We start from the raw sequence: 18,677 nt of genomic DNA on the forward strand, positions 1-18,677 counted from the left end.
TTTAGGATTGCACCTACACAGACCTCACCAGGAGATTGTTCCATTTACTTTGCACACATCACTGCATCTTTGATACTTAGTTTTACTGTCCTTGATTTACAGCCATCTCCTCACAAGCTCTGATTGGTCTAGTAGGCCTTTGGTATATGTGATAGAAAGTAGTAGAGATAGAGAAGTGGAATTATGAAAGCACCTAAAAATACCAAGAGAAGGCAGGAGTTACATATTCCACTGGAATCCTCATTTTCTTTTTGTTTTTCTTTTTTTTCCCTTCTCCCTGTTTTATCTGATGCTCCAGTTTCAGGTTAATGATAACCCCATAATAATAGCATTTACAGCAATAAGCAAAGTATTAGAACAAGGATGAACTGTAACAAGAAAAAACTGTTTCTGATAGCTTACAGGTAGGTAAGTGAGAAGATTCCTCATTTTAACAGTGACTGCTTTGAACTTAGAGACATGAATACCAAAAGGCAAATGGGTCATAACTAAATGTATTAAAGTTGTAAGAAGAGGTTGAAAGCAAGAAATATCGTTAAATTACTTTGCCATACACATTCATTGATAGTGAATCAGACTGGGTAATTCTAAGAAGAGACCTATGGGAGTTGCATATTTTATGCTGTGTTTTATTGTCTGTTTGGAGTTTTTATGCTTAATGCGTACCCTCAGACTCCCACAAGATTGCATTGTATAAGGAAAGCACAATTAAATATTACTGCATTTTTTATTGGGCAAATGGAAACAAGGCTATGGTGCACCTTCTCCTACAATATTAATTATACACTAGCTTCCTTATATATGTTTACTTGATAATTAGGAAGATTCAACAAATCATTAATATTATATTTAAAAAGAAAACAGAAGGAAAAAAGCCTTTTTTTTCTTTGCCCCAAATATTTGTCATCCAAATCCCCCAGATTTATTACTGTAATGGTCATGTTGCCAGGTGCATGGAAAATCCCAGGGCTGGTTCATGAATTTTCAAACCAAGCTCTAGGATGCCTCACTGCTTTCGCAGTCGTAGGAGAGTCACCAATATTTAGACACAGCTCTTGTGGCCAAATTCTGCTATCATACCTGCTCATGTATCTCCTTCTTTTTCTTAGATTATGAAAACTACCAAGCACAGCTCACTAAATCTGTTTTCTCTTTGAGCTCTGCAAAATAGGTGCTATTTTCTTTTTGTGTGCTCATTCCCCTATAATAGTTTTGGGGCTTCTAACTTAAAAATAATTTTTAGAAAATCTTACACAGAAATAAGCAACCTTTTCAGTGTGTCTTCCTGGGTTTTAAAAGGCCAGTCCCAGGATTATATATCTATCTTTAAGAGCATGTGGCTCTGTAGGATGCTCACTCATCCTGCATGGGAAGGGTAGTGCTTGAGCACTGTGGAAATGGCAGCAATGGTTGGCCAATCCTGTTTCAAATCCAGGCTTTATAGGAAGGCTGGATTTTCTTAGCAGGTCTTTTTTCCAGGTTTTGGTTAGGCTTAAATTGCTCACTCATTAGGTCTCAGTATGTAATAATGTATGGCTTGTGAGGTGAATTTGAAACTCAGAATTTAAATACATTCCTTTAAATTTACCTAGTGTGGCATGTCTTTGTGTATACTTATGTATCTAAACACCCCTAAAATAAAATCTCTGTTCTCTATGTTATATGTAAGTTTTGTACATACTTTCCAAGACAAAATTAATAAAACAAAACATTTAAGTAATATCTAACTTCTTCATACATATGTAACTTTGCATTTAATGACAGGAGTGGAGGTTTAGTGAATATGCATACAAAAGCAAAAACACCTCTCACATGGCACTTGTAGACCATTAGAAATATATCTGTAAAGACAGCTACTTACTCTGGGTAATGAGGTTCAGGAATTTTTCAGTGTAAGTCATCACATGAAGTGCATTCATCCCATATTCCCATATCTTTTTACTCAGACTGCAGCTCACCCAGGGTGAATAAGGAACAAGAAGACCATATGGAGTATGTGGTGCTACAACTTGGAGTTTACGTGCCTCAAGTGGTGTTTAAGCAGGTTGCTGCAGGCGATATGCAGGAACATGCCATCGTGCTGGCTTTTAAGTATTTAATCAATATGCTGAAAGAGAAATATTGTCAGAACTGACTTGAAAGTTTCAAAACATACCAAAATAGTTTTTATAATGTATCAATGTTAGTAAAAATTAATTTTCTTTATTAAATGTGGGTTTATATTTTATTGAATTACGTGTGACTTTTCTGGTTTTGGATTTTACCCTGCTTAAGGAAACACTGCATTTACAGAAATACACCATTAGGAATATGCAAAATTATTTTGATAGTTCTTTTTTGGCTATGCCTTTATCCATATACTTTTCAAAATAACATGATGTTTCTTTTGTGTGTACTATCTTTGTCAAAGTTATGCATGCATGAAAAAAAAGCATTAGAAGGATAAATTGCAATGTGGACGTTATTTCATACATACCTTATTTTTGCAAACTGCAAGAACCACTTGAAAAGGATCTGTTTGTATCTTTTTGTGTCAGATGTGACTTACCCATGAAGATGACCTCTTCCCTTAGTCAGTTGGTTTATTCCAGGTAGTGCTAATTTCTTTCCAGAATCTCAGATCCCAGTGCTTCACTTTCTGGTCCAGTCATGATACACTATGTTTTTCATTTTAATGCTGGAGTATTTGTTCAAGTCCATAGACTGTGCGTTTTTAATCTTCCTTAGAACAATGGTGAATAATGGCCCTTGGCAGGAGATAATGAAATTTTCTTAATTTATATTTTCAAGCAGAAGCTTCAATTGAAAATGGCATCCTATGGCCTGCAGACATAGCTCTAGTGCAAGTTTCAGGGGAGCTGTAATAATAATGCAGTGCCAGCAGTGACGAGGAATAGGACAGTGAAGAAGTAATTTAAGAAGGAAAAGAGAATGTACCAAAGCTTTATTGTAGCATATCTAATGATCTTCTGAAGATTCTCAATAGCTTTGGGAGCATGACAGGAGAAACTAATGTTATCTTGCCAAAACAGAAGCCCCTGCTTAATCAGCAGAACAAGATTATTGATTAAAACACCTCACACAATAGATTGCACATGGAATCTCATCTCTATACATTGCACGTGAAAACATGCAATAATAAGCATAAGATAATAATAATTTTTAAAAAAGCAAAAGCAATTTGTTGGGAATTGTACAAGTCAAGATTAGAGCTGAAATACAAACATATTATCATGGAAAGTACAGCAGTCCTTAAAGCTGAGCAGAGAGGATGGATGCAGCAGGGACATGGCTACATCATGAGCAGAAGATAATAACAGCCCTGCTGGAGCTGCTTTGCTTTCTTTTCTTTCTGTATTCATCTGAAATGTGAAGGGCCATTCCTCATTTGCACAGTCTTCTTCTTGAGGTGAAAGGAGTTCAGATATTATACTGTAACTGTTAATTAAACACTCCATTTGATTTTTAGATTACTCTAAGTGATGCATGTGCATTATGAAGATGTAACCTTTCTTCATTCATACTAAAATACAGAAGAAACGAGTGTCAGAGTACAAAATTGCTCCTTGCATTCATGAGAATAGTGGTAATTCTTGCATTTCCCCTTGCAAAAGTGTTGTTGCTGCTAGCACAAGAACCTGAATTATCATTCTTTCACTACTACAGGTAGTCTTTTCCTTAGCAGTTTTTCAAATTTAATTCATATATTACCTTACCTAAATTAACTGTTACTGAGTTTATACAGAGTTCTTTGCTGATCTGCTGTATTTCCTTGTAAATGACAAAGTCATTGTATCATAAATCTTTGTGAATATTGTGAATTCTTCTTGAGAGTGAAAACATTTCTCATTGTGAGATCATATGAATTTTAAGATTGTACATAACTCCCTGAAAATGTCTCTATTTTAACTTAGGCTGGGGAAGTATGCAGTTACGTAGGTTTCAGAACACTTAAATGTTACTTAAAAGCTACAGAGAACTTAAACACCAAAGTATTTGTGATTTGTCTTCTTAAGTTTGCAGAAATTACAACTGATTTGTATAACATCTTCATTGGAACAATTTTTAAAGTGTTTGAATAGATGGACCAAATTAACAGTATATTGTATAGAAAAAACAACTTTGTGTAAAATGAATGCAGGACTTCAAGTTACTTGTCACTTCAGGTTTTTGAGGTTTGGATTTTTTTTTTTTCCTGATTGTGTCTAGGCCAATTTTGCAAATTTCCAGGCATTTTATTTCCACAATAGTCTTGTTTTGGAGAATCCTGTGACAGAAAAAGATGCTTGCCCATTACAAAAATGAATAGGTCACCAGATTTAAGACTGTAACAGTGCAATATCCTCTTCTTCAAGCACACTAAGTGTAGAGGTTTCTCAAAATAATGAAGTTCTGCTATGGCAATGATAAGGTACCTTTGATAATCTGTCCCTTGTAGGATAATCTGCTGTTTAGTGCCGTTTTGTGGAGAGCAGAGTCTCTTTTGTCCAATATACCACAGAGTTCTGTGCATCTTGACTTAAAGAAGCTCAGCTGAAACCCTTACCAGTTTGTAAAATGGTTTTTGCAGATAGCAGAAGAACTATAGGCCAAAAGCTAACAGAGGAGTATCCCTGGTTTTACAAAGAAAAACAGTGCAGTGAACAGAAGACTTTAATTTATCCATAGAACAAATCACAGTAGTGTAAATTCCCTGAATTACTTGTCTCAGAACTACTACTACAAATTCCACTCATTCTTCACGTCTTCTCTTTAACCCATGAATTGGGATTGACAGCTACTATAGTTGCTGTGGGTTTTTCTTGCAGGTCTCACTCTAATGGAAATACGAACTCTAACTATGTAAAAAATAGTTACCTGAATGTAGACTTTTTAAACTGTGAATATCATAATCAAGTGTCTTTAATTTGAAATCTTGGAAGTGCATGTAAATTACTCAGGTTTTATAAAATACAGCCAACAGTGCAGCAAAATCAGTGATTTGAATGTGAAAACCTACAACTTAAAGCACAAATACCCTATTCATATAGTCATTCAAGTAATTGCACTTCTTGAGGAAGTGCTGATGGGCCTGGTAGCTACTGCAGCAGTGGGCATAGCTCGTTGTTTTGTAATTGGAGTTTTAGGTTTGACCAAAGGTGGGCAAAAGTTGACCATATGCACAGCAGGTGAAATTTTTCATAAAGGAATAGTAAAAGTTTTTAGAGTGTCATCAATTTCCTATAAACACTGCTCAATGCCTGAAGTTTGACTCTGACACTTACTGTACAAAGAGAAAAACCTGCATTTTCCTCTGAATTCTTGTTACACATCCTTTTGATAAAATCTGGCATGAAGTTCTTCTCAGTTCTGTGGCTGATGACAGCATTATGAATCTTTTACTGGGGGAAAATGAAACTGAAGAAAACAACTCTTCACAGGGAAATGAGTCCATCTTTTTCCCACCGCTAAATACGACCTTGGTTAGTTTCATTCTCAAGCAATTTCTCCCAACATAAATAACAAATAAATAATTCTGTCTTAATTGCTGCTCATTTGAGTATAAAATAAAATTTTCACACAGCTCAAAGCTGTGGAAACCATCATACTGAATGATGCACCAGGAGGAGTCTTGTAGGAATTATTTTGGTTTCAGTGTGAGGTTTTTGCTAAAGAAACACAAATTTAAAGAAATTTGTTACAAAATCTTACATCCCAGATTTTCTCATGCTGGTTAGTGTACCTGAGGTGTGGCACATGAAAAACGCTCTATCAGGGATATTGCAGAGAGGCCTGCGAGGCTTGGGGCCGTGTTGCCTTCTCCTGCTTCTACAGCCTCCCTCTACACCACACAAGAGCAGCACTTTGTCCTCTGTGGGAGGGGCTGTGTGTACATTTTCAGCGTTACAGACTGAGTACAGGGGTTTTCTCAGCAAGCTGGCTGCACATTTTCCCCCTTCAGCCTGGGTCTAAAGCCACTGGATGTGTCAGTCGTTCCAGACTCTCTAGCATCCTGCACGAGCTGCTGCACTGACTGACTGTTCCATTGGGATGGGAGTGGGGCAACATTATTTGTGCAATAGCTGTGCAGGGGACGTGGCTGTGCCTTCTGGAAAAGGTGGCAGGTGGATTCCCCACCTTCTATCCATATCCATGGTTGTGTATGTACAGAAATCCCTGACTATTTCCAATTAGTTCTGCAATTATGAGCCTTATGATGGTAGAAATAAGCAACTAAAAAAAAAAAAGAGGAAGAGTTAACTGATCAAGTAAGAAGAGCTGCTGTTTCCGAGTTTGCTCAGCAGAGAGACACAGCATGTCCTGACCTGCTCTGTGCTAGTTTGATTACTATATAAAAAAGGAAGTGATTTATATTAGAGTTCTTTGAATTGTGTTTGCTCTACCTTTTATGAGGTAGCATGAATTATTCTAATACCTCTTGGCACTGTTCAGCTGTGGAAAGCCACTGATACAAGGCAGATTATTTTAGCTTTGGATATGTGGTATTCAGAGAGTATGGGAAGAAGTAGGGCAATAGAGAAGTTGATGTACACCTGGAGTCAAAGGCTAGTCTATTACTTAAGTTCAGACTTCTGTTATTCAGTTTGCTGACAAACAAAACTAACCCCTGAGAAGATCAGCCAAGCTCTTTGCCTTTTAGTCACCAAACTCCCTGACCTTCTCTTTCTTTTCTTCCTCTTCCTTGTGACTGTTTTTCTGTATTACATTTTGACCATCTCTTCAAGGTTAGGTGATTTTTTTTTCACTTCTAACTTCCAAGGTAATATTTGTTTGGTTGGGTTTTTTTGTTTGTTCTGGAAAAAATAATGATAATCTAAAATCTAGTAGTAGTAGTAGTTTAAAAAACCTTCAAAAACATTAGGTTTGGTAAATCCTCACAATTAGAGGCATTGTAATAAAATTCTTCTTTGTATCAAAATGCATTTTCTTTCATTGTAAAGCAAGTATTTTTTATGTTTTAGTCTCTTCAAAGTACATTTTAATTAATTTTCTTGCAGTTCTTCTTTTTAACTGTTTTTCTTATTTCCTCAAGTGGTCATTCTTTACTGCTTCCTGTAGCCTAGCAGAGGAAGCTTAGAGTCCACCAATTGCTCCTAAAATAATTAAAATGGAAATGCTAACGTTCCTTGTCTACAGTAGCTCTTCCAACCAAAATAATTTCCTTGAATCACAAGAAAAGTCTCTCTGAGATGTAAAACCGTTCAGCAGGATGTGTTTCTCTAAAGATGGAAGGAATTACTCAGTGTTGTTACTATACATTATTCAAAATTGCACATTTTTTCAATTATATCATCTCTGCATTTTGTTTTCATATTTTTGAACAGTAGTATCAAATCAGTATAAACTTGGTACTTGGTACAGCTATCTCTACCAATGGGGACAGTTAAGATAACATCAATCTCCAAATTTAAAAGTATAAAGCCTGAACTAAAATATTGTCCTGAAGCCTTCTTTTGGACTTTGGCTAATTAGTATTAATTAACTTTGTTGTCTTATGGATTGAACTGCCCAAGTGTGAAGAGAGTTAGCACTGAATGTAGTCCTTTAGTATGAACTCGCAAATTAAATGTAATTTTAAATTAATTAGCTTGCTTTCTTTTCCAATTACAGGTGCAACAACCGAACACAGTGTATAGTAGTTACTGGGTCAGATGTGTTTCCTGATCCTTGTCCTGGAACATACAAATATCTAGAAGTTCAGTATGAATGTGTTCCTTACAGTAAGTATAATCTTTTTATTCTTGCTCACTTCCTCTGGCCCTCACAATTGAAGCGGGAGTGCTGTTACATGGAAAAGAAGCATATGTTTATGGCCCATGGACCCATTATGCATGCAAAGCACTTGCAGACTAGGGCCTCCAATTAGCTTCACAAAGTGTGGAAGGAAGCCATGGTGTGATGCTGGCCAAGTGTCTGTCTGTGTTCTTAAGTGTTTGGCTTTTAAGGCTACTGTTTTTCCAGAAAACAAACTCAAATTAGCTATTCAATAGACCAGATAGAAATTTGTACTTTTGCCCGCAACCAGTTGCTGACAAATTGGCTTGGCTCACAGACTTGTAAAGCAGGAATTGACTTCAATTTTAATCATGATCTACTTGAAAGGCTACCTGCTGCTGTGGTGACTTTGGGTGCACAGCAAAACCCAGCACTGACATTCAGAGGCAAGTGACCCAGTTGGGGGACATTGTAAAAGGATTTTGTGCTTCGTTATAAATGAATGCATATTCAGAGTGAATAATTCATTAATAAGGTACTCACACTGTGTTCTTTAAAAGCAGAGGGGAAAAGAGTGAGAAAGAAAAGTTCGCTTTTAATTTAAAGACAAAATATCAGTTGTGCCTTGAATCAGCTACTAAAATAGAGTTTTTCACTGAAATCAAAGAAAATAGTGAAATGATATTGAGATAGAAAAATGTGAAGTTATGGCTACTTCAGCAGTTTTGTACAATATTATTTGTAATGCCAAAGTTCAGTAGCTTTAGACATACTTCTTATTTCTTTGTAATAATTAATGCTTTTTTTTATTGATATTTGTGCACAATCGTGAAAGTTCTGCAGATTCGACACTTTTAACTGGTTTTGCTTTCTTGTAAGGTCATTCTTTGCAGTGACTTCTCTCTCGTCCCGTAACTCAACAGAGAAATAGCTGTGCTTGCAATGGAATTTGAGCAGTGCACTGATCATTCCCTTGAGTTATTATTAAGCGTGAATTTCTTGATCTGCAGTAATCCTTAACCAAAGTCGTATTTTCTGTTGGTACAGGAAACAGGCCAAGTCTGAGATGCAAAAACACTGTGGTGACAGTATATATTGAAAAAGGAAGGAAATGAGTTCTGGCATAAGCAAAGCTATGTCAAAACTGTCCATACTGTCTCCTGCAAAATTTAGAATTCTGAAACTGAAATACTGCTCTGTACTGCTTCACTGCACTGAACCTTCACTGTTGTCAAAGGCCAAGCACAGATCATCTGTTTTTCTTCATTTCTGCTGTGTCATTGTGAAATGGTTGCTTGCTGATTTTTTTCCCTGTACCGTTTGTAGGTTTGGAAGCCTACTGCAAACAGTGATCCCTAGTACCATTCCTCTTGTGTGTAGTATTGGTGGCTTGTTGTAACTGTTCTTCTCGTGCCACTTTTGAGGAGTGATGTCTTACCCCAATCTAACCAAAGTTTTGTTCCACAAAGACCACTTCTGCTTTAGCACTATTTTCATTCCCAAATTCTCAGAAAAGAGGGCAGTGCATCTGATTCCAAACCATGAGGTCAGTCAAGTGACAAGAAGTTAACGTTTCCAGTTCCAGTAGGCTAGCTCATAAAGGAAAAAATGTAATGCAAATAATGTTCAAACATAATTTCTTATGCTGTTTTAGGAAGAGAAGTGTGGATATGTTCTACTGATTGGGTATTGCTGTCTCCAGGAATCTTTTCTTTTCCAGTTTCAGAAGTATAGTGCAACAGCGCGGCCTACCCTGTACTCTAACTTGTAGTTACTCTAATTTTAAAGTGTTTATTTTTTATTTACTGTCAATTGCATTGGCCTACCCTTTGAACTCTGTAATTCTGTGTCTATCATAATTCAGGGTTCGGGATACTTTCCTGTTTTTCAAAGTCTATAAGTTTTGGAGTTTGTCAACTGCAGCATGTACAGTGATGACACTGCCCAATTCCAGAACTGTAAGAGGCATCACCTGTCATTACCACCAGTCATCAAAAGATTGCCAGTTACTAAAATAAGTTTTGAAGGTTGATTTCAAATCACATTGTGCTTCAGTAGCCATTTTGATTGCTGACCGTCTTTCTTCCCTTTCCCAAAAAGCCTATCCTGTTATTTTTCCAAGTCTCTTCTTTTGATGCCTGGTAAACTCCAGCTATCAAGTCTAAAGTTTTATTTCCTTGCTTATTCCAGTGCTCTATATTTACATTTACAGAATGACTGAAATTATTAGATTTACAAATAGCAGCTGTCTCAGTGTAAGAGACTCATTAGGAATGTAGGATAAGCTTTTGTGGGCCCAGGAAGGGAGTTCAGTGATCACAACACTTCTAACCAAAGTTAATTTATGGTTCTTACTTTTTCTGAATTTCATCTTCAGCTACTGCAAGACTGAAAAATTTGCAGTACTCACTGTGGTAGCTTTCAGTCCACGAGAGATGAAAAACAGCAGTCATAATAGGTTTTGTGGTGAAAGGTGGGAGTTCTTACGCACTGGAGTTGCTGTCACCCTTGTACAAAATGCAGTTTATCAGCTCCTCTATGTTTTGCTGGCCTCCAAAAATACATGTCTGCTTTACTCATTTGAAAGTACTTAATTTTGTCAATTTAATTAAGTTTGAAAGTATTTAATAAAAGCTTACTTCTTTGCATCTCAAAGTGTAAACAAAAAAAAAAACCTCAACAAAACAACTTTTCAGATACTCAGTTGGATCTCCAACAAAAATTCCAGACAAATTTTATAGGCATTGCTTTGTCCTGAAATAAGAGTGTTATCGATTAAATTACAAAGAAATTGAGAGTACTGCACTTGACATTTCTCTCACTTATGCTGCACAATGTATGTTGACACTTTGACTAACAGAAGTCAGCCATTTTATAAAGAAGAACATCAAAAGTGCCATTTTGTACATCTGTGCATTTTTATTTTAAGCCTATTTTGGAGTCAGGAATTCAATAGAAAACATTTTAAAGTGTTTTATTCTCTCTCTGATTGTATTGATTGGACTTTGCAGCATTTTTTTATTTCAATAAGCCCATCTGTCCCTGAAAAATGTACAGCTGTTGTACACCAGTGCTTGCAGAGCAGACATGCCGGTAATGATTTTAGTTATCCCTATTTTTCCCCCCCTCTCCTATTACTAATTCTAAGCAGATAGAATATCAATATTGCTCTTTGGTGAGAAATAAGCACATGCATAGAAGTTTACAAACAGAATCATGTGAAAGTCATTAATACTAATGGTGAAACCCAAGAATTCACCTCAGAATATATCTTCTGTTTACTTGAATAACTCCAGAATTACAAATTGCAGAAAAGCAAGTATTTTACCTAAAGATGTATAACAGTACAAAGGCTAGGAAAACTACTGTTCATTTTGAAAATATTAACCCCCTCTGGTTCCCCTGTAAAGTTATGAAATTGTTTCCTGATGAAACACTAGATCAGATCAGCCAATATCACTTTCAAAATAATCATATGTAATTTTATTAAATGAAACTGAAAATCCAAACTTTATATGAAACATACAAAGGCATTCTTCAGGCTAATACTGTAATACTGAAAATGTAATAGCTGTGCAAATAGTTTTGATACACTTCCCTGGTATCAGCAGCTACTGTTACACAGATTGGTACATCTGTCATTTTCCAGGTCATTTTATGAAACCAAGGGAGGATGCTTCAAAGGCCACAGTGTATATGAAATAGGTTTTATTGCAAATAATTATTGAAAAGCTATTTACTAGCTGGGCTTCAGCTATATATCTTTCTGTAACTTCCTTAAAACTTCCTGAGGGAAAAATTGCTATAGTAATATAACTTTGTTAATTGGGTTCGGTTTATGTCTTCTGTGTATGGTGGCAGGATGGATGTTTGTTTTAAACAATATGGCTGTCCTTGCATACTAGCTTGCTGTTTCGGGCTTAATCGATGATGCTGGAGAATATCTGAATGAGCTAATTGTTAATTTTTTCTTCTCTTTTCCTCTTGCTTACTGTGCTTTTGCTTCTTTTTTTCTAGATGTTTTTGCTTATTCCTTCTAGTCTGGTTTTGCAGTTATAGACTAAGAAGTGGCAAAAGGTCTCAAGATAAACATTCAGGAAAACAAATAGAATAAAGCCTAAGGAGAGCCGAAGTGTGCAAGCTGCTTTCCTTATAAGAAAGAAAAGCAGGGAAATGTCTGGGACAAAGACGGGGGGAGGTTTAATATTCACATATGCAAACCTATATAATTAATATAGTGAATTTTTTATTTCTAATTATCTAATTAATATAATATGTATATGTGCACTTGCACATATATGATAAATTCATATGTTGCTTAAAAAACAACTTCATTAGCATTATACTTTTAGAAGAAGAAGAGTGTGTATAGCATGTACTAGTAAAGAAATTCATTATTTATTCAGGTTCACTAAGTGAAACTACATGCCAGCAAATCTGTATTCCCTCCTTAATCTACTAAAATGATTGATCCATGTTCATTTGTGTAACCGTAGAATCTCTCTCCTGCTAGGTTATCCTGTTGTCTGTTTCTCTTTATCCAATATAGTGCAGTTCTTATTCTCCCTATATTTAGCGTCTGTTACTAATTTAATCTTTTAGACTAATAGTCAATTTATGTTAATCTTCTTTCTTTTTTCCTTGCACTTTTTTATTTTTCTTCCGATGCTTAAAATAGAAGTGGAGCAAAAAGGTAAATAACGTATACAGTCCAAACCCCAGCTCCTTGTTATGTGCCTTATGGATGTTAACCTCTTCCCTTCCCCTCCCCACAACACTCTTATATTATGATAATCAGCAGGATCTCATAAGTACACCTCATAAAGAAGTCGACTGTTTGCAAAAAAGTGACTTGGCTGCTTAAAGTAGGTGGCGGGGTATAGTGTCTGAAGTACTTGGGCTGGAGGGAAGACTCCCTTGCTTTTTTCTCTCCCTTTCTCTTTGTCTTTCTTTCCCTCTCTTTCTCTCACCCTTGGGTAAATTCTTGTTAATCAAGTGTCATCTTGCCTGGCTTCCAGAACCCTCTCCATAGCATGCCATGGTTACAGGGTTTCCTGGTCTGTTTCATTCATTGCTTTGGTTGTGTTTTGTTTTCTCTGCTCCTAATTGCTTTCTCTATATACCTGATGATTTGTTTTGTTCCTTTATTTTTAATCGAGGCACCTCCTTTTTCAGCCTCACCACTTCTTAAAGTTCTAAACAAGTTGATGTGATTTTTTTTGGACTGAAATGACCTAGCACACTGCTGCACACCAGTTAAAAGCTCTGGAGAGTTAATGTGTACTCACTAAAAGTCTGAAATGAAAATGCAAGAGTAGCTCTACATTTTCAGCTGTCTGTGTATGCCATTGAGCCTTGGTCTGTACTAGTGAAAACAGTTCCCATCCACTTTCCACACTGGTACAGCAAGAACATGGTAACTTTAAGAAAAGTGGATGATAAAGGGTGATAATTGCATTAATTATAACATAAGGTATAATCTAGTGCAAATTAAATTGATTTTTTTTTCTTCCTGACACAGTCATTATGATTTACCTACCTTTTTATTTTTTTCTTTTTATTTTAAATTTTTATTATGAGACGGTCTTAATTTGACGTAATTCTTGTCTTACTTCTCTCTGTGACTGTTAGTTTTTGTTTGCCCGGGGACGTTGAAAGCAATTGTGGACTCGCCGTATTTATATGAAGCTGAACAAAAAGCAGGTGCTTGGTGCAAAGACCCTCTCCAGGCTGCAGATAAAATATACTTCATGCCATGGACTCCGTATCGCACCGATACTTTGATAGAATATGCTTCTTTAGAGGACTTCCAAAACGGACGCCAGCAGACGACGTACAAACTCCCAAACCGAGTGGATGGTACTGGATTTGTAGTGTATGACGGTGCTGTCTTTTTCAACAAGGAGAGAACTCGCAACATAGTAAAATTTGACTTGAGGACTAGAATTAAGAGTGGAGAGGCCATAATCAATTATGCTAATTACCATGACACCTCTCCATACCGATGGGGGGGAAAGACTGATATTGACTTGGCAGTTGATGAAAATGGCTTGTGGGTAATTTATGCTACGGAGCAAAACAACGGGATGATAGTAATTAGCCAGCTGAACCCCTACACTCTGCGCTTTGAAGCCACCTGGGAAACAACCTACGACAAGCGGGCAGCATCCAATGCTTTCATGATATGTGGTGTCCTGTACGTGGTGCGGTCAGTGTATCAGGACAACGAGAGCGAGACCGGCAGGAATGCCATCGATTACATCTACAACACCAGGTTAAGCAGAGGCGAGCACGTGGACATTCCTTTTCCCAATCAGTACCAGTACATCGCCGCAGTGGATTACAACCCTAGAGACAATCAGCTGTATGTGTGGAATAACAACTTCATTCTGCGATACTCTTTGGAGTTTGGCCCACCTGATCCTGCCCAAGGTAAGAATTTCTTTTCTTTCTCCTTTTTGATCTCTTTGTGTTTCCGTTCACAGAAATATGTTACAATATTTTTAGTCTGAGATTTAGCTCATGGCACAAAGGCAAGGATGGGTTGTTTGTCTGCACCGTGCTGAGCTGTACAGCATTACAGCAGTGCAAGACAAATTTACAGAACCTGTGAAGAGAAATAGAATTACTTTATTTGGTTTACAGGCTCGTGCTATTCTTTTTATCTTTTACCTTTTTTTTTTTTTTTTTTTTATGAATCAAGTGTGTAGCTTTTCTATGTTTGAGAATGAGTTGGGGAATTATTTACTTTATACCATCAGTCAGTTTGACTCCTAGAGCTAAACTGAGTTGGAGTTGCTTCATGCTGAGCCCAAAGCCTGTTCCCATCCGCTCGGTATTACCTGCTTCTGAATTGATTACAGCATACATGCAGACCTTTTAACTTCTTGGCGCCAGCAGTGGAGAGCAGTGTGTGCTGGGAGGTCCCAGAGGAGACGTGTGGGGTTAACATGCAATACCAAGAATAAGTATTTTCCCGCAGCCTTATTTGCACAGTTTCTAATGTCGGGTTAGACAAGATTGTCTGACATCTTTTTAGTGGATTTCTCAGTAAGTCCCTTACAATTGCATTTCAGCTCAGTAGAAGTTAGAGCTACTACCTAAAAGGGAAGATACTAACTGTCAAAAGGAAAAAGAAAAACAGAGGTCTTTAGGTCTCAGAAATCCCTAAAAATGACATGAACAGGCACAGCCACATACATCTACATCTACAGAGGAGAGTAAATACCAGGAGAAATGCTCTGTGGCAGAAGATGTATGCAGCAAGGAACAGAATGTTGATAAGCTGCTTTAGCAATGAAGGTAATACTTCATTTCTCTCATCTAAGTGCTATGCATGTTTGGCAGCCATTTTTTCTGCTTCAAAAAAGTAGTAATAATGGCTTCTCCACATGAAAAGTAGCTGTCGTGCTTCAGCAAAGCTGATTCATGCACAGCAGTGCAAACTGTAATATGCACACAATTATGGCAACACACATATAGCTTTTCCAGGTACAAAACTGCGTATGAGGCAGCAGAACAGGGCGGTATAGAACCAATACATTAGTGCTCTCCAGAGCCGAGGGTGATCTGTCCAGTCTCTTGCAGACCTCCCTGGCAATATATGGCCAGGCTCAGGCAGGTTCCAGGTGCTCGGGGAACTGGCCAGCTTTGCTCTCTGTACATCGAGCAAGTCCATTCCTCAGGGAGGCTTTGGGGTTGCTCTTAGCAGAGAGATAAACCACCTATGTAATTAAAAAAAAATTATAGCTTTCATTTTGTACATTCTCATGCATGTCACTTTCCATTCAGTTCAATTGAGACAAAAATGCATTCTAAATTCTTCAGAGCTTTAAAACTAAGAGGAGAAAATGGAGGTGCAGGCTCTAAGTAGCTTTTGCAGTTCAGGCAGCTGCTGTGAAAAAGCTAATCTTTAAGTCATTGCATAGAAGGAAAAGTGTAAAGGAAAAGCAGGGAGAGAAAAGGCTTTGTGGAATCCTTCCTTTGCTTTAGTAAACCTCCAAGGTCTCCAGTAAGACATTTCATGATGTTTTTATTATGAGAGAGTCTCTAAGATCTTAAGTTACAGTGCATGTGCTGGCCACATCCCATCTGCTCTCAAAACCAGATCTGGGTATCCACCAGCACCCTTTTCTGTTCCTGGGTTCCTTGCTGGCATGCAAGGCAGGAGCAGAAATAGTTTATTCCAACCAGACCGAGGCAAAAATGGGTCCAGGGCACACTGCAGGGTGCTTGCCTCTCCTCTGAGCCGTGTGCCCATTCACCCATGAAGACAGAGAAGAAATATTTGAGTAAGTTATGAGTTTGGGTTTTAAATGCGTTAGGACATCAGTAGATATCTTTTGATTCTGGTCTTTTTAAAATATAGAAACCATATGAAGACACTCATTTTACTTGAGCATATGATGCATATATTCACACCCTATTTTTCCTTAGATAAAGCCAATACCCAATATTTTAATTTTGTATGGGTATGTACATAGCAGATCTAAGAATATGTTTCAGGTCATTTCCTCTTTTGCCTAAGCCAATTGCCTGTAGTTAGAAACTACTAAATGGAAGGAAAAATTATCTAACATAATTGTCCTTGAGATGTACTGCTGTAAGAGTAAGGAGAAATTCTGTACAGTATCTACTTTTATATTTATTTCTATTATATTTCCAGTTCTTCTTTGTTTCAGCATAAAGTCTGTATAAATTGAAGCTCAGTCTTTTGACTATTACATAAAGGATCTATATGTGTAATACGCATTTAGATTTTTTATCTCATATAGAATTATATCAGCTTTTAAGCACACGATGAAGGGCATTTTTGTGCTTCTTTAATTCTGATTTGGTTTGGTTTTTTTGTGGTCAACTCGGATTTCTTAACAGTCTACTCAACAACATAGGAGTTACGATAACATTCTGTACATCACCTAACACAAGAACCTTCTTTTAGTGTCCTTTGCAACAGTACTTTAATATCAAGTATTTAATGGTGTCACAAGGTCAGTGTCTCAAAATTGGAAGTCATGGCCTTTTCTTTTCAAATGGTTAACTTGGGACCATTGTGGAAGACTCAGTAATCTGTGTTCTCTCCGTTGCTATGTGAGAAATAATGATAGATAAGACACACACTGATTTTTATTTTTTTCCCTATCTGTCTTGGCTATTAAGTTTTTGTATACACCGCAATGTCCGGCTACTGAGTGCTTCAAAAACACCAGTCTTCCTATCTGAAAGACAAATTTGTCATACTTGAGTCGCACTTTCGCCTCACATTTGCTCCAGGGCCAAAACTTGGGCTCATCCATGTCCTGAAACTCCTGGCTTTGTTTTCTTTGTTGTCTCTTTCATTTTTAAATCTCTCTTTTGAAACCTCTGAAATACCACTGCAATTAACCTAATGTCGACCTTGTTCTTGCTGCACAGCTACACCATCTTCTCTTCTTGCAACTTTCCATCTATCCTTATTTTCTTAATCTTCAGGAGAAACTCTTCAGATTTCTAAAACTGTAGGTGCTTCAGACAGGCTACTGCTTTAGTACTCAGACAATGGGGTCTGCTGCCCTTAAAATGCCTCCCTTAACCTCATTCTTTTTATGTTATTTTTTCTTCTTGCTTCTCTTGGAAATTACAGTACACAGATGTATCATAGAATGATGGAAAGGATCATTAAGTCCAACCATAAAGCTCACCCTGCCGAGTCCACCACTGAACCATGTCCCTGAGCTCCACGTCTGCACATCTGATGCTGAGCAAATGCCCCAGCTGCGTTTGCAAGGGGTCCTCCTGTTTCTGCACTGCTTGTGTCTGCCAAGACAATGCATTTGCAAGGTGTCTGCCAAGACAATGCTACATGTAAAACATTCAGCCTGCAGCTGGTGCATCTCTGGTATAGATGTAGAAATGGTTTTCAGAGCTACAGCTGTCAAGTACCACTCAGATGTTGCAGAAGAGCATGTTTTATAAGGTTAAGTGTAAAAGGCATTTAAAAATCAAACCCTAATTTAAAAATTAAATAAAATACATCAGGCCTTGCAAAAAGCCACTGAAAAAAATGAGACGTACCAGAGTATATCCTTGGTAAATTTAGTGGATATATCCAGTTACATTCTTTCTACAGGAGGTACCAAGGGTCCAAATGAATCCTTGCTGAAATAGGAATTTTTAAAGGAATTTTAAGTTAAAAGACTAAGAAGAATGAGGGAATTTTCCATCTAAGAAGTGAATATGAGTATTACATTGTAAGGTTTCCTTGGTAACAAAAAGAAGATAAATCCTTTTGTTCTGTGTTAGTGCATTAGGAGGAGATTTCATCTACACTCATCCCAATTTGTGCTAACTGTTCAGACTGAAGTTTTCTCCCCTTTTGTACCCTGATACCCATCATTAAGTATTATTGGATCACTGCAGGAAGACACGGATATTGTGAGTGTGGACAGAACAGAAACTCAGAAAGTAGCATCACCAAGGGCTTGAAGTAATAGGGAACTAGTGCAACACCAAGAATCTACAATAAAGCCATGAAGCAAATTAAGTAAATTGGGTCTGTACTGGTATATCAAATCTAATAGACTAAAGATAAATGAAAAAGTGGTTGTACAAGTAAAGACAATATAATGGGGACCAGATAGCACGTTTCTTAACCACAGGTATTTTGCTAATTTTTTTGTCACATTTGTTATCATTTTCAGATGATAATAAATGGCTGTGTAAACATTTCACTTTCAATTGAATGGGATTTGGCAGGGTCAATAGAGTACTGGCTAACATAATAGCTGGGACCTATAGGTAATTAGGTGACTCTTAGTACCGTCCCTGCTATTCACTGAAGCATGAAAACAGGTACAGAGCAGTAATAAGCAGAAGGCCGGAAAACTGTGATCTGCACTGGTTTCTGATCCCTGTTGCTTTACATAGCTTCTCCATGTATGACCCCTTTTGAGAATAAAGGTGGGCACATAGATTTTCATGTG

The 18,677-nt window shown here is 37.2% G+C and overlaps 1 protein-coding gene across 26 annotated transcripts in view; it reads left to right on the forward strand.

The window, feature by feature from the left end:
- Positions 1-18,677, forward strand: part of ADGRL2 (adhesion G protein-coupled receptor L2) — a 386,817-nt gene that overhangs the window by 325,839 nt on the left and 42,301 nt on the right. For 19 of the 26 annotated variants that reach the window (XM_019291634.3, XM_019291636.3, XM_039555632.1 and 16 more), the window contains 3 exons: positions 7,612-7,721; positions 12,395-12,409; positions 13,348-14,148. In XM_019291634.3, coding sequence (XP_019147179.1) covers positions 7,612-7,721; positions 12,395-12,409; positions 13,348-14,148 — 926 coding nt within the window. The remainder of the gene's footprint in view (positions 1-7,611; positions 7,722-12,394; positions 12,410-13,347; positions 14,149-18,677) is intronic. The other 7 variants (XM_039555654.1, XM_039555652.1, XM_039555633.1 and 4 more) reach the window with 1 other exon arrangement.

Source organism: Corvus cornix, chromosome 8, assembly GCF_000738735.6.
Source record: "Corvus cornix cornix isolate S_Up_H32 chromosome 8, ASM73873v5, whole genome shotgun sequence".
Classification (NCBI taxonomy): domain Eukaryota; kingdom Metazoa; phylum Chordata; class Aves; order Passeriformes; family Corvidae; genus Corvus; species Corvus cornix.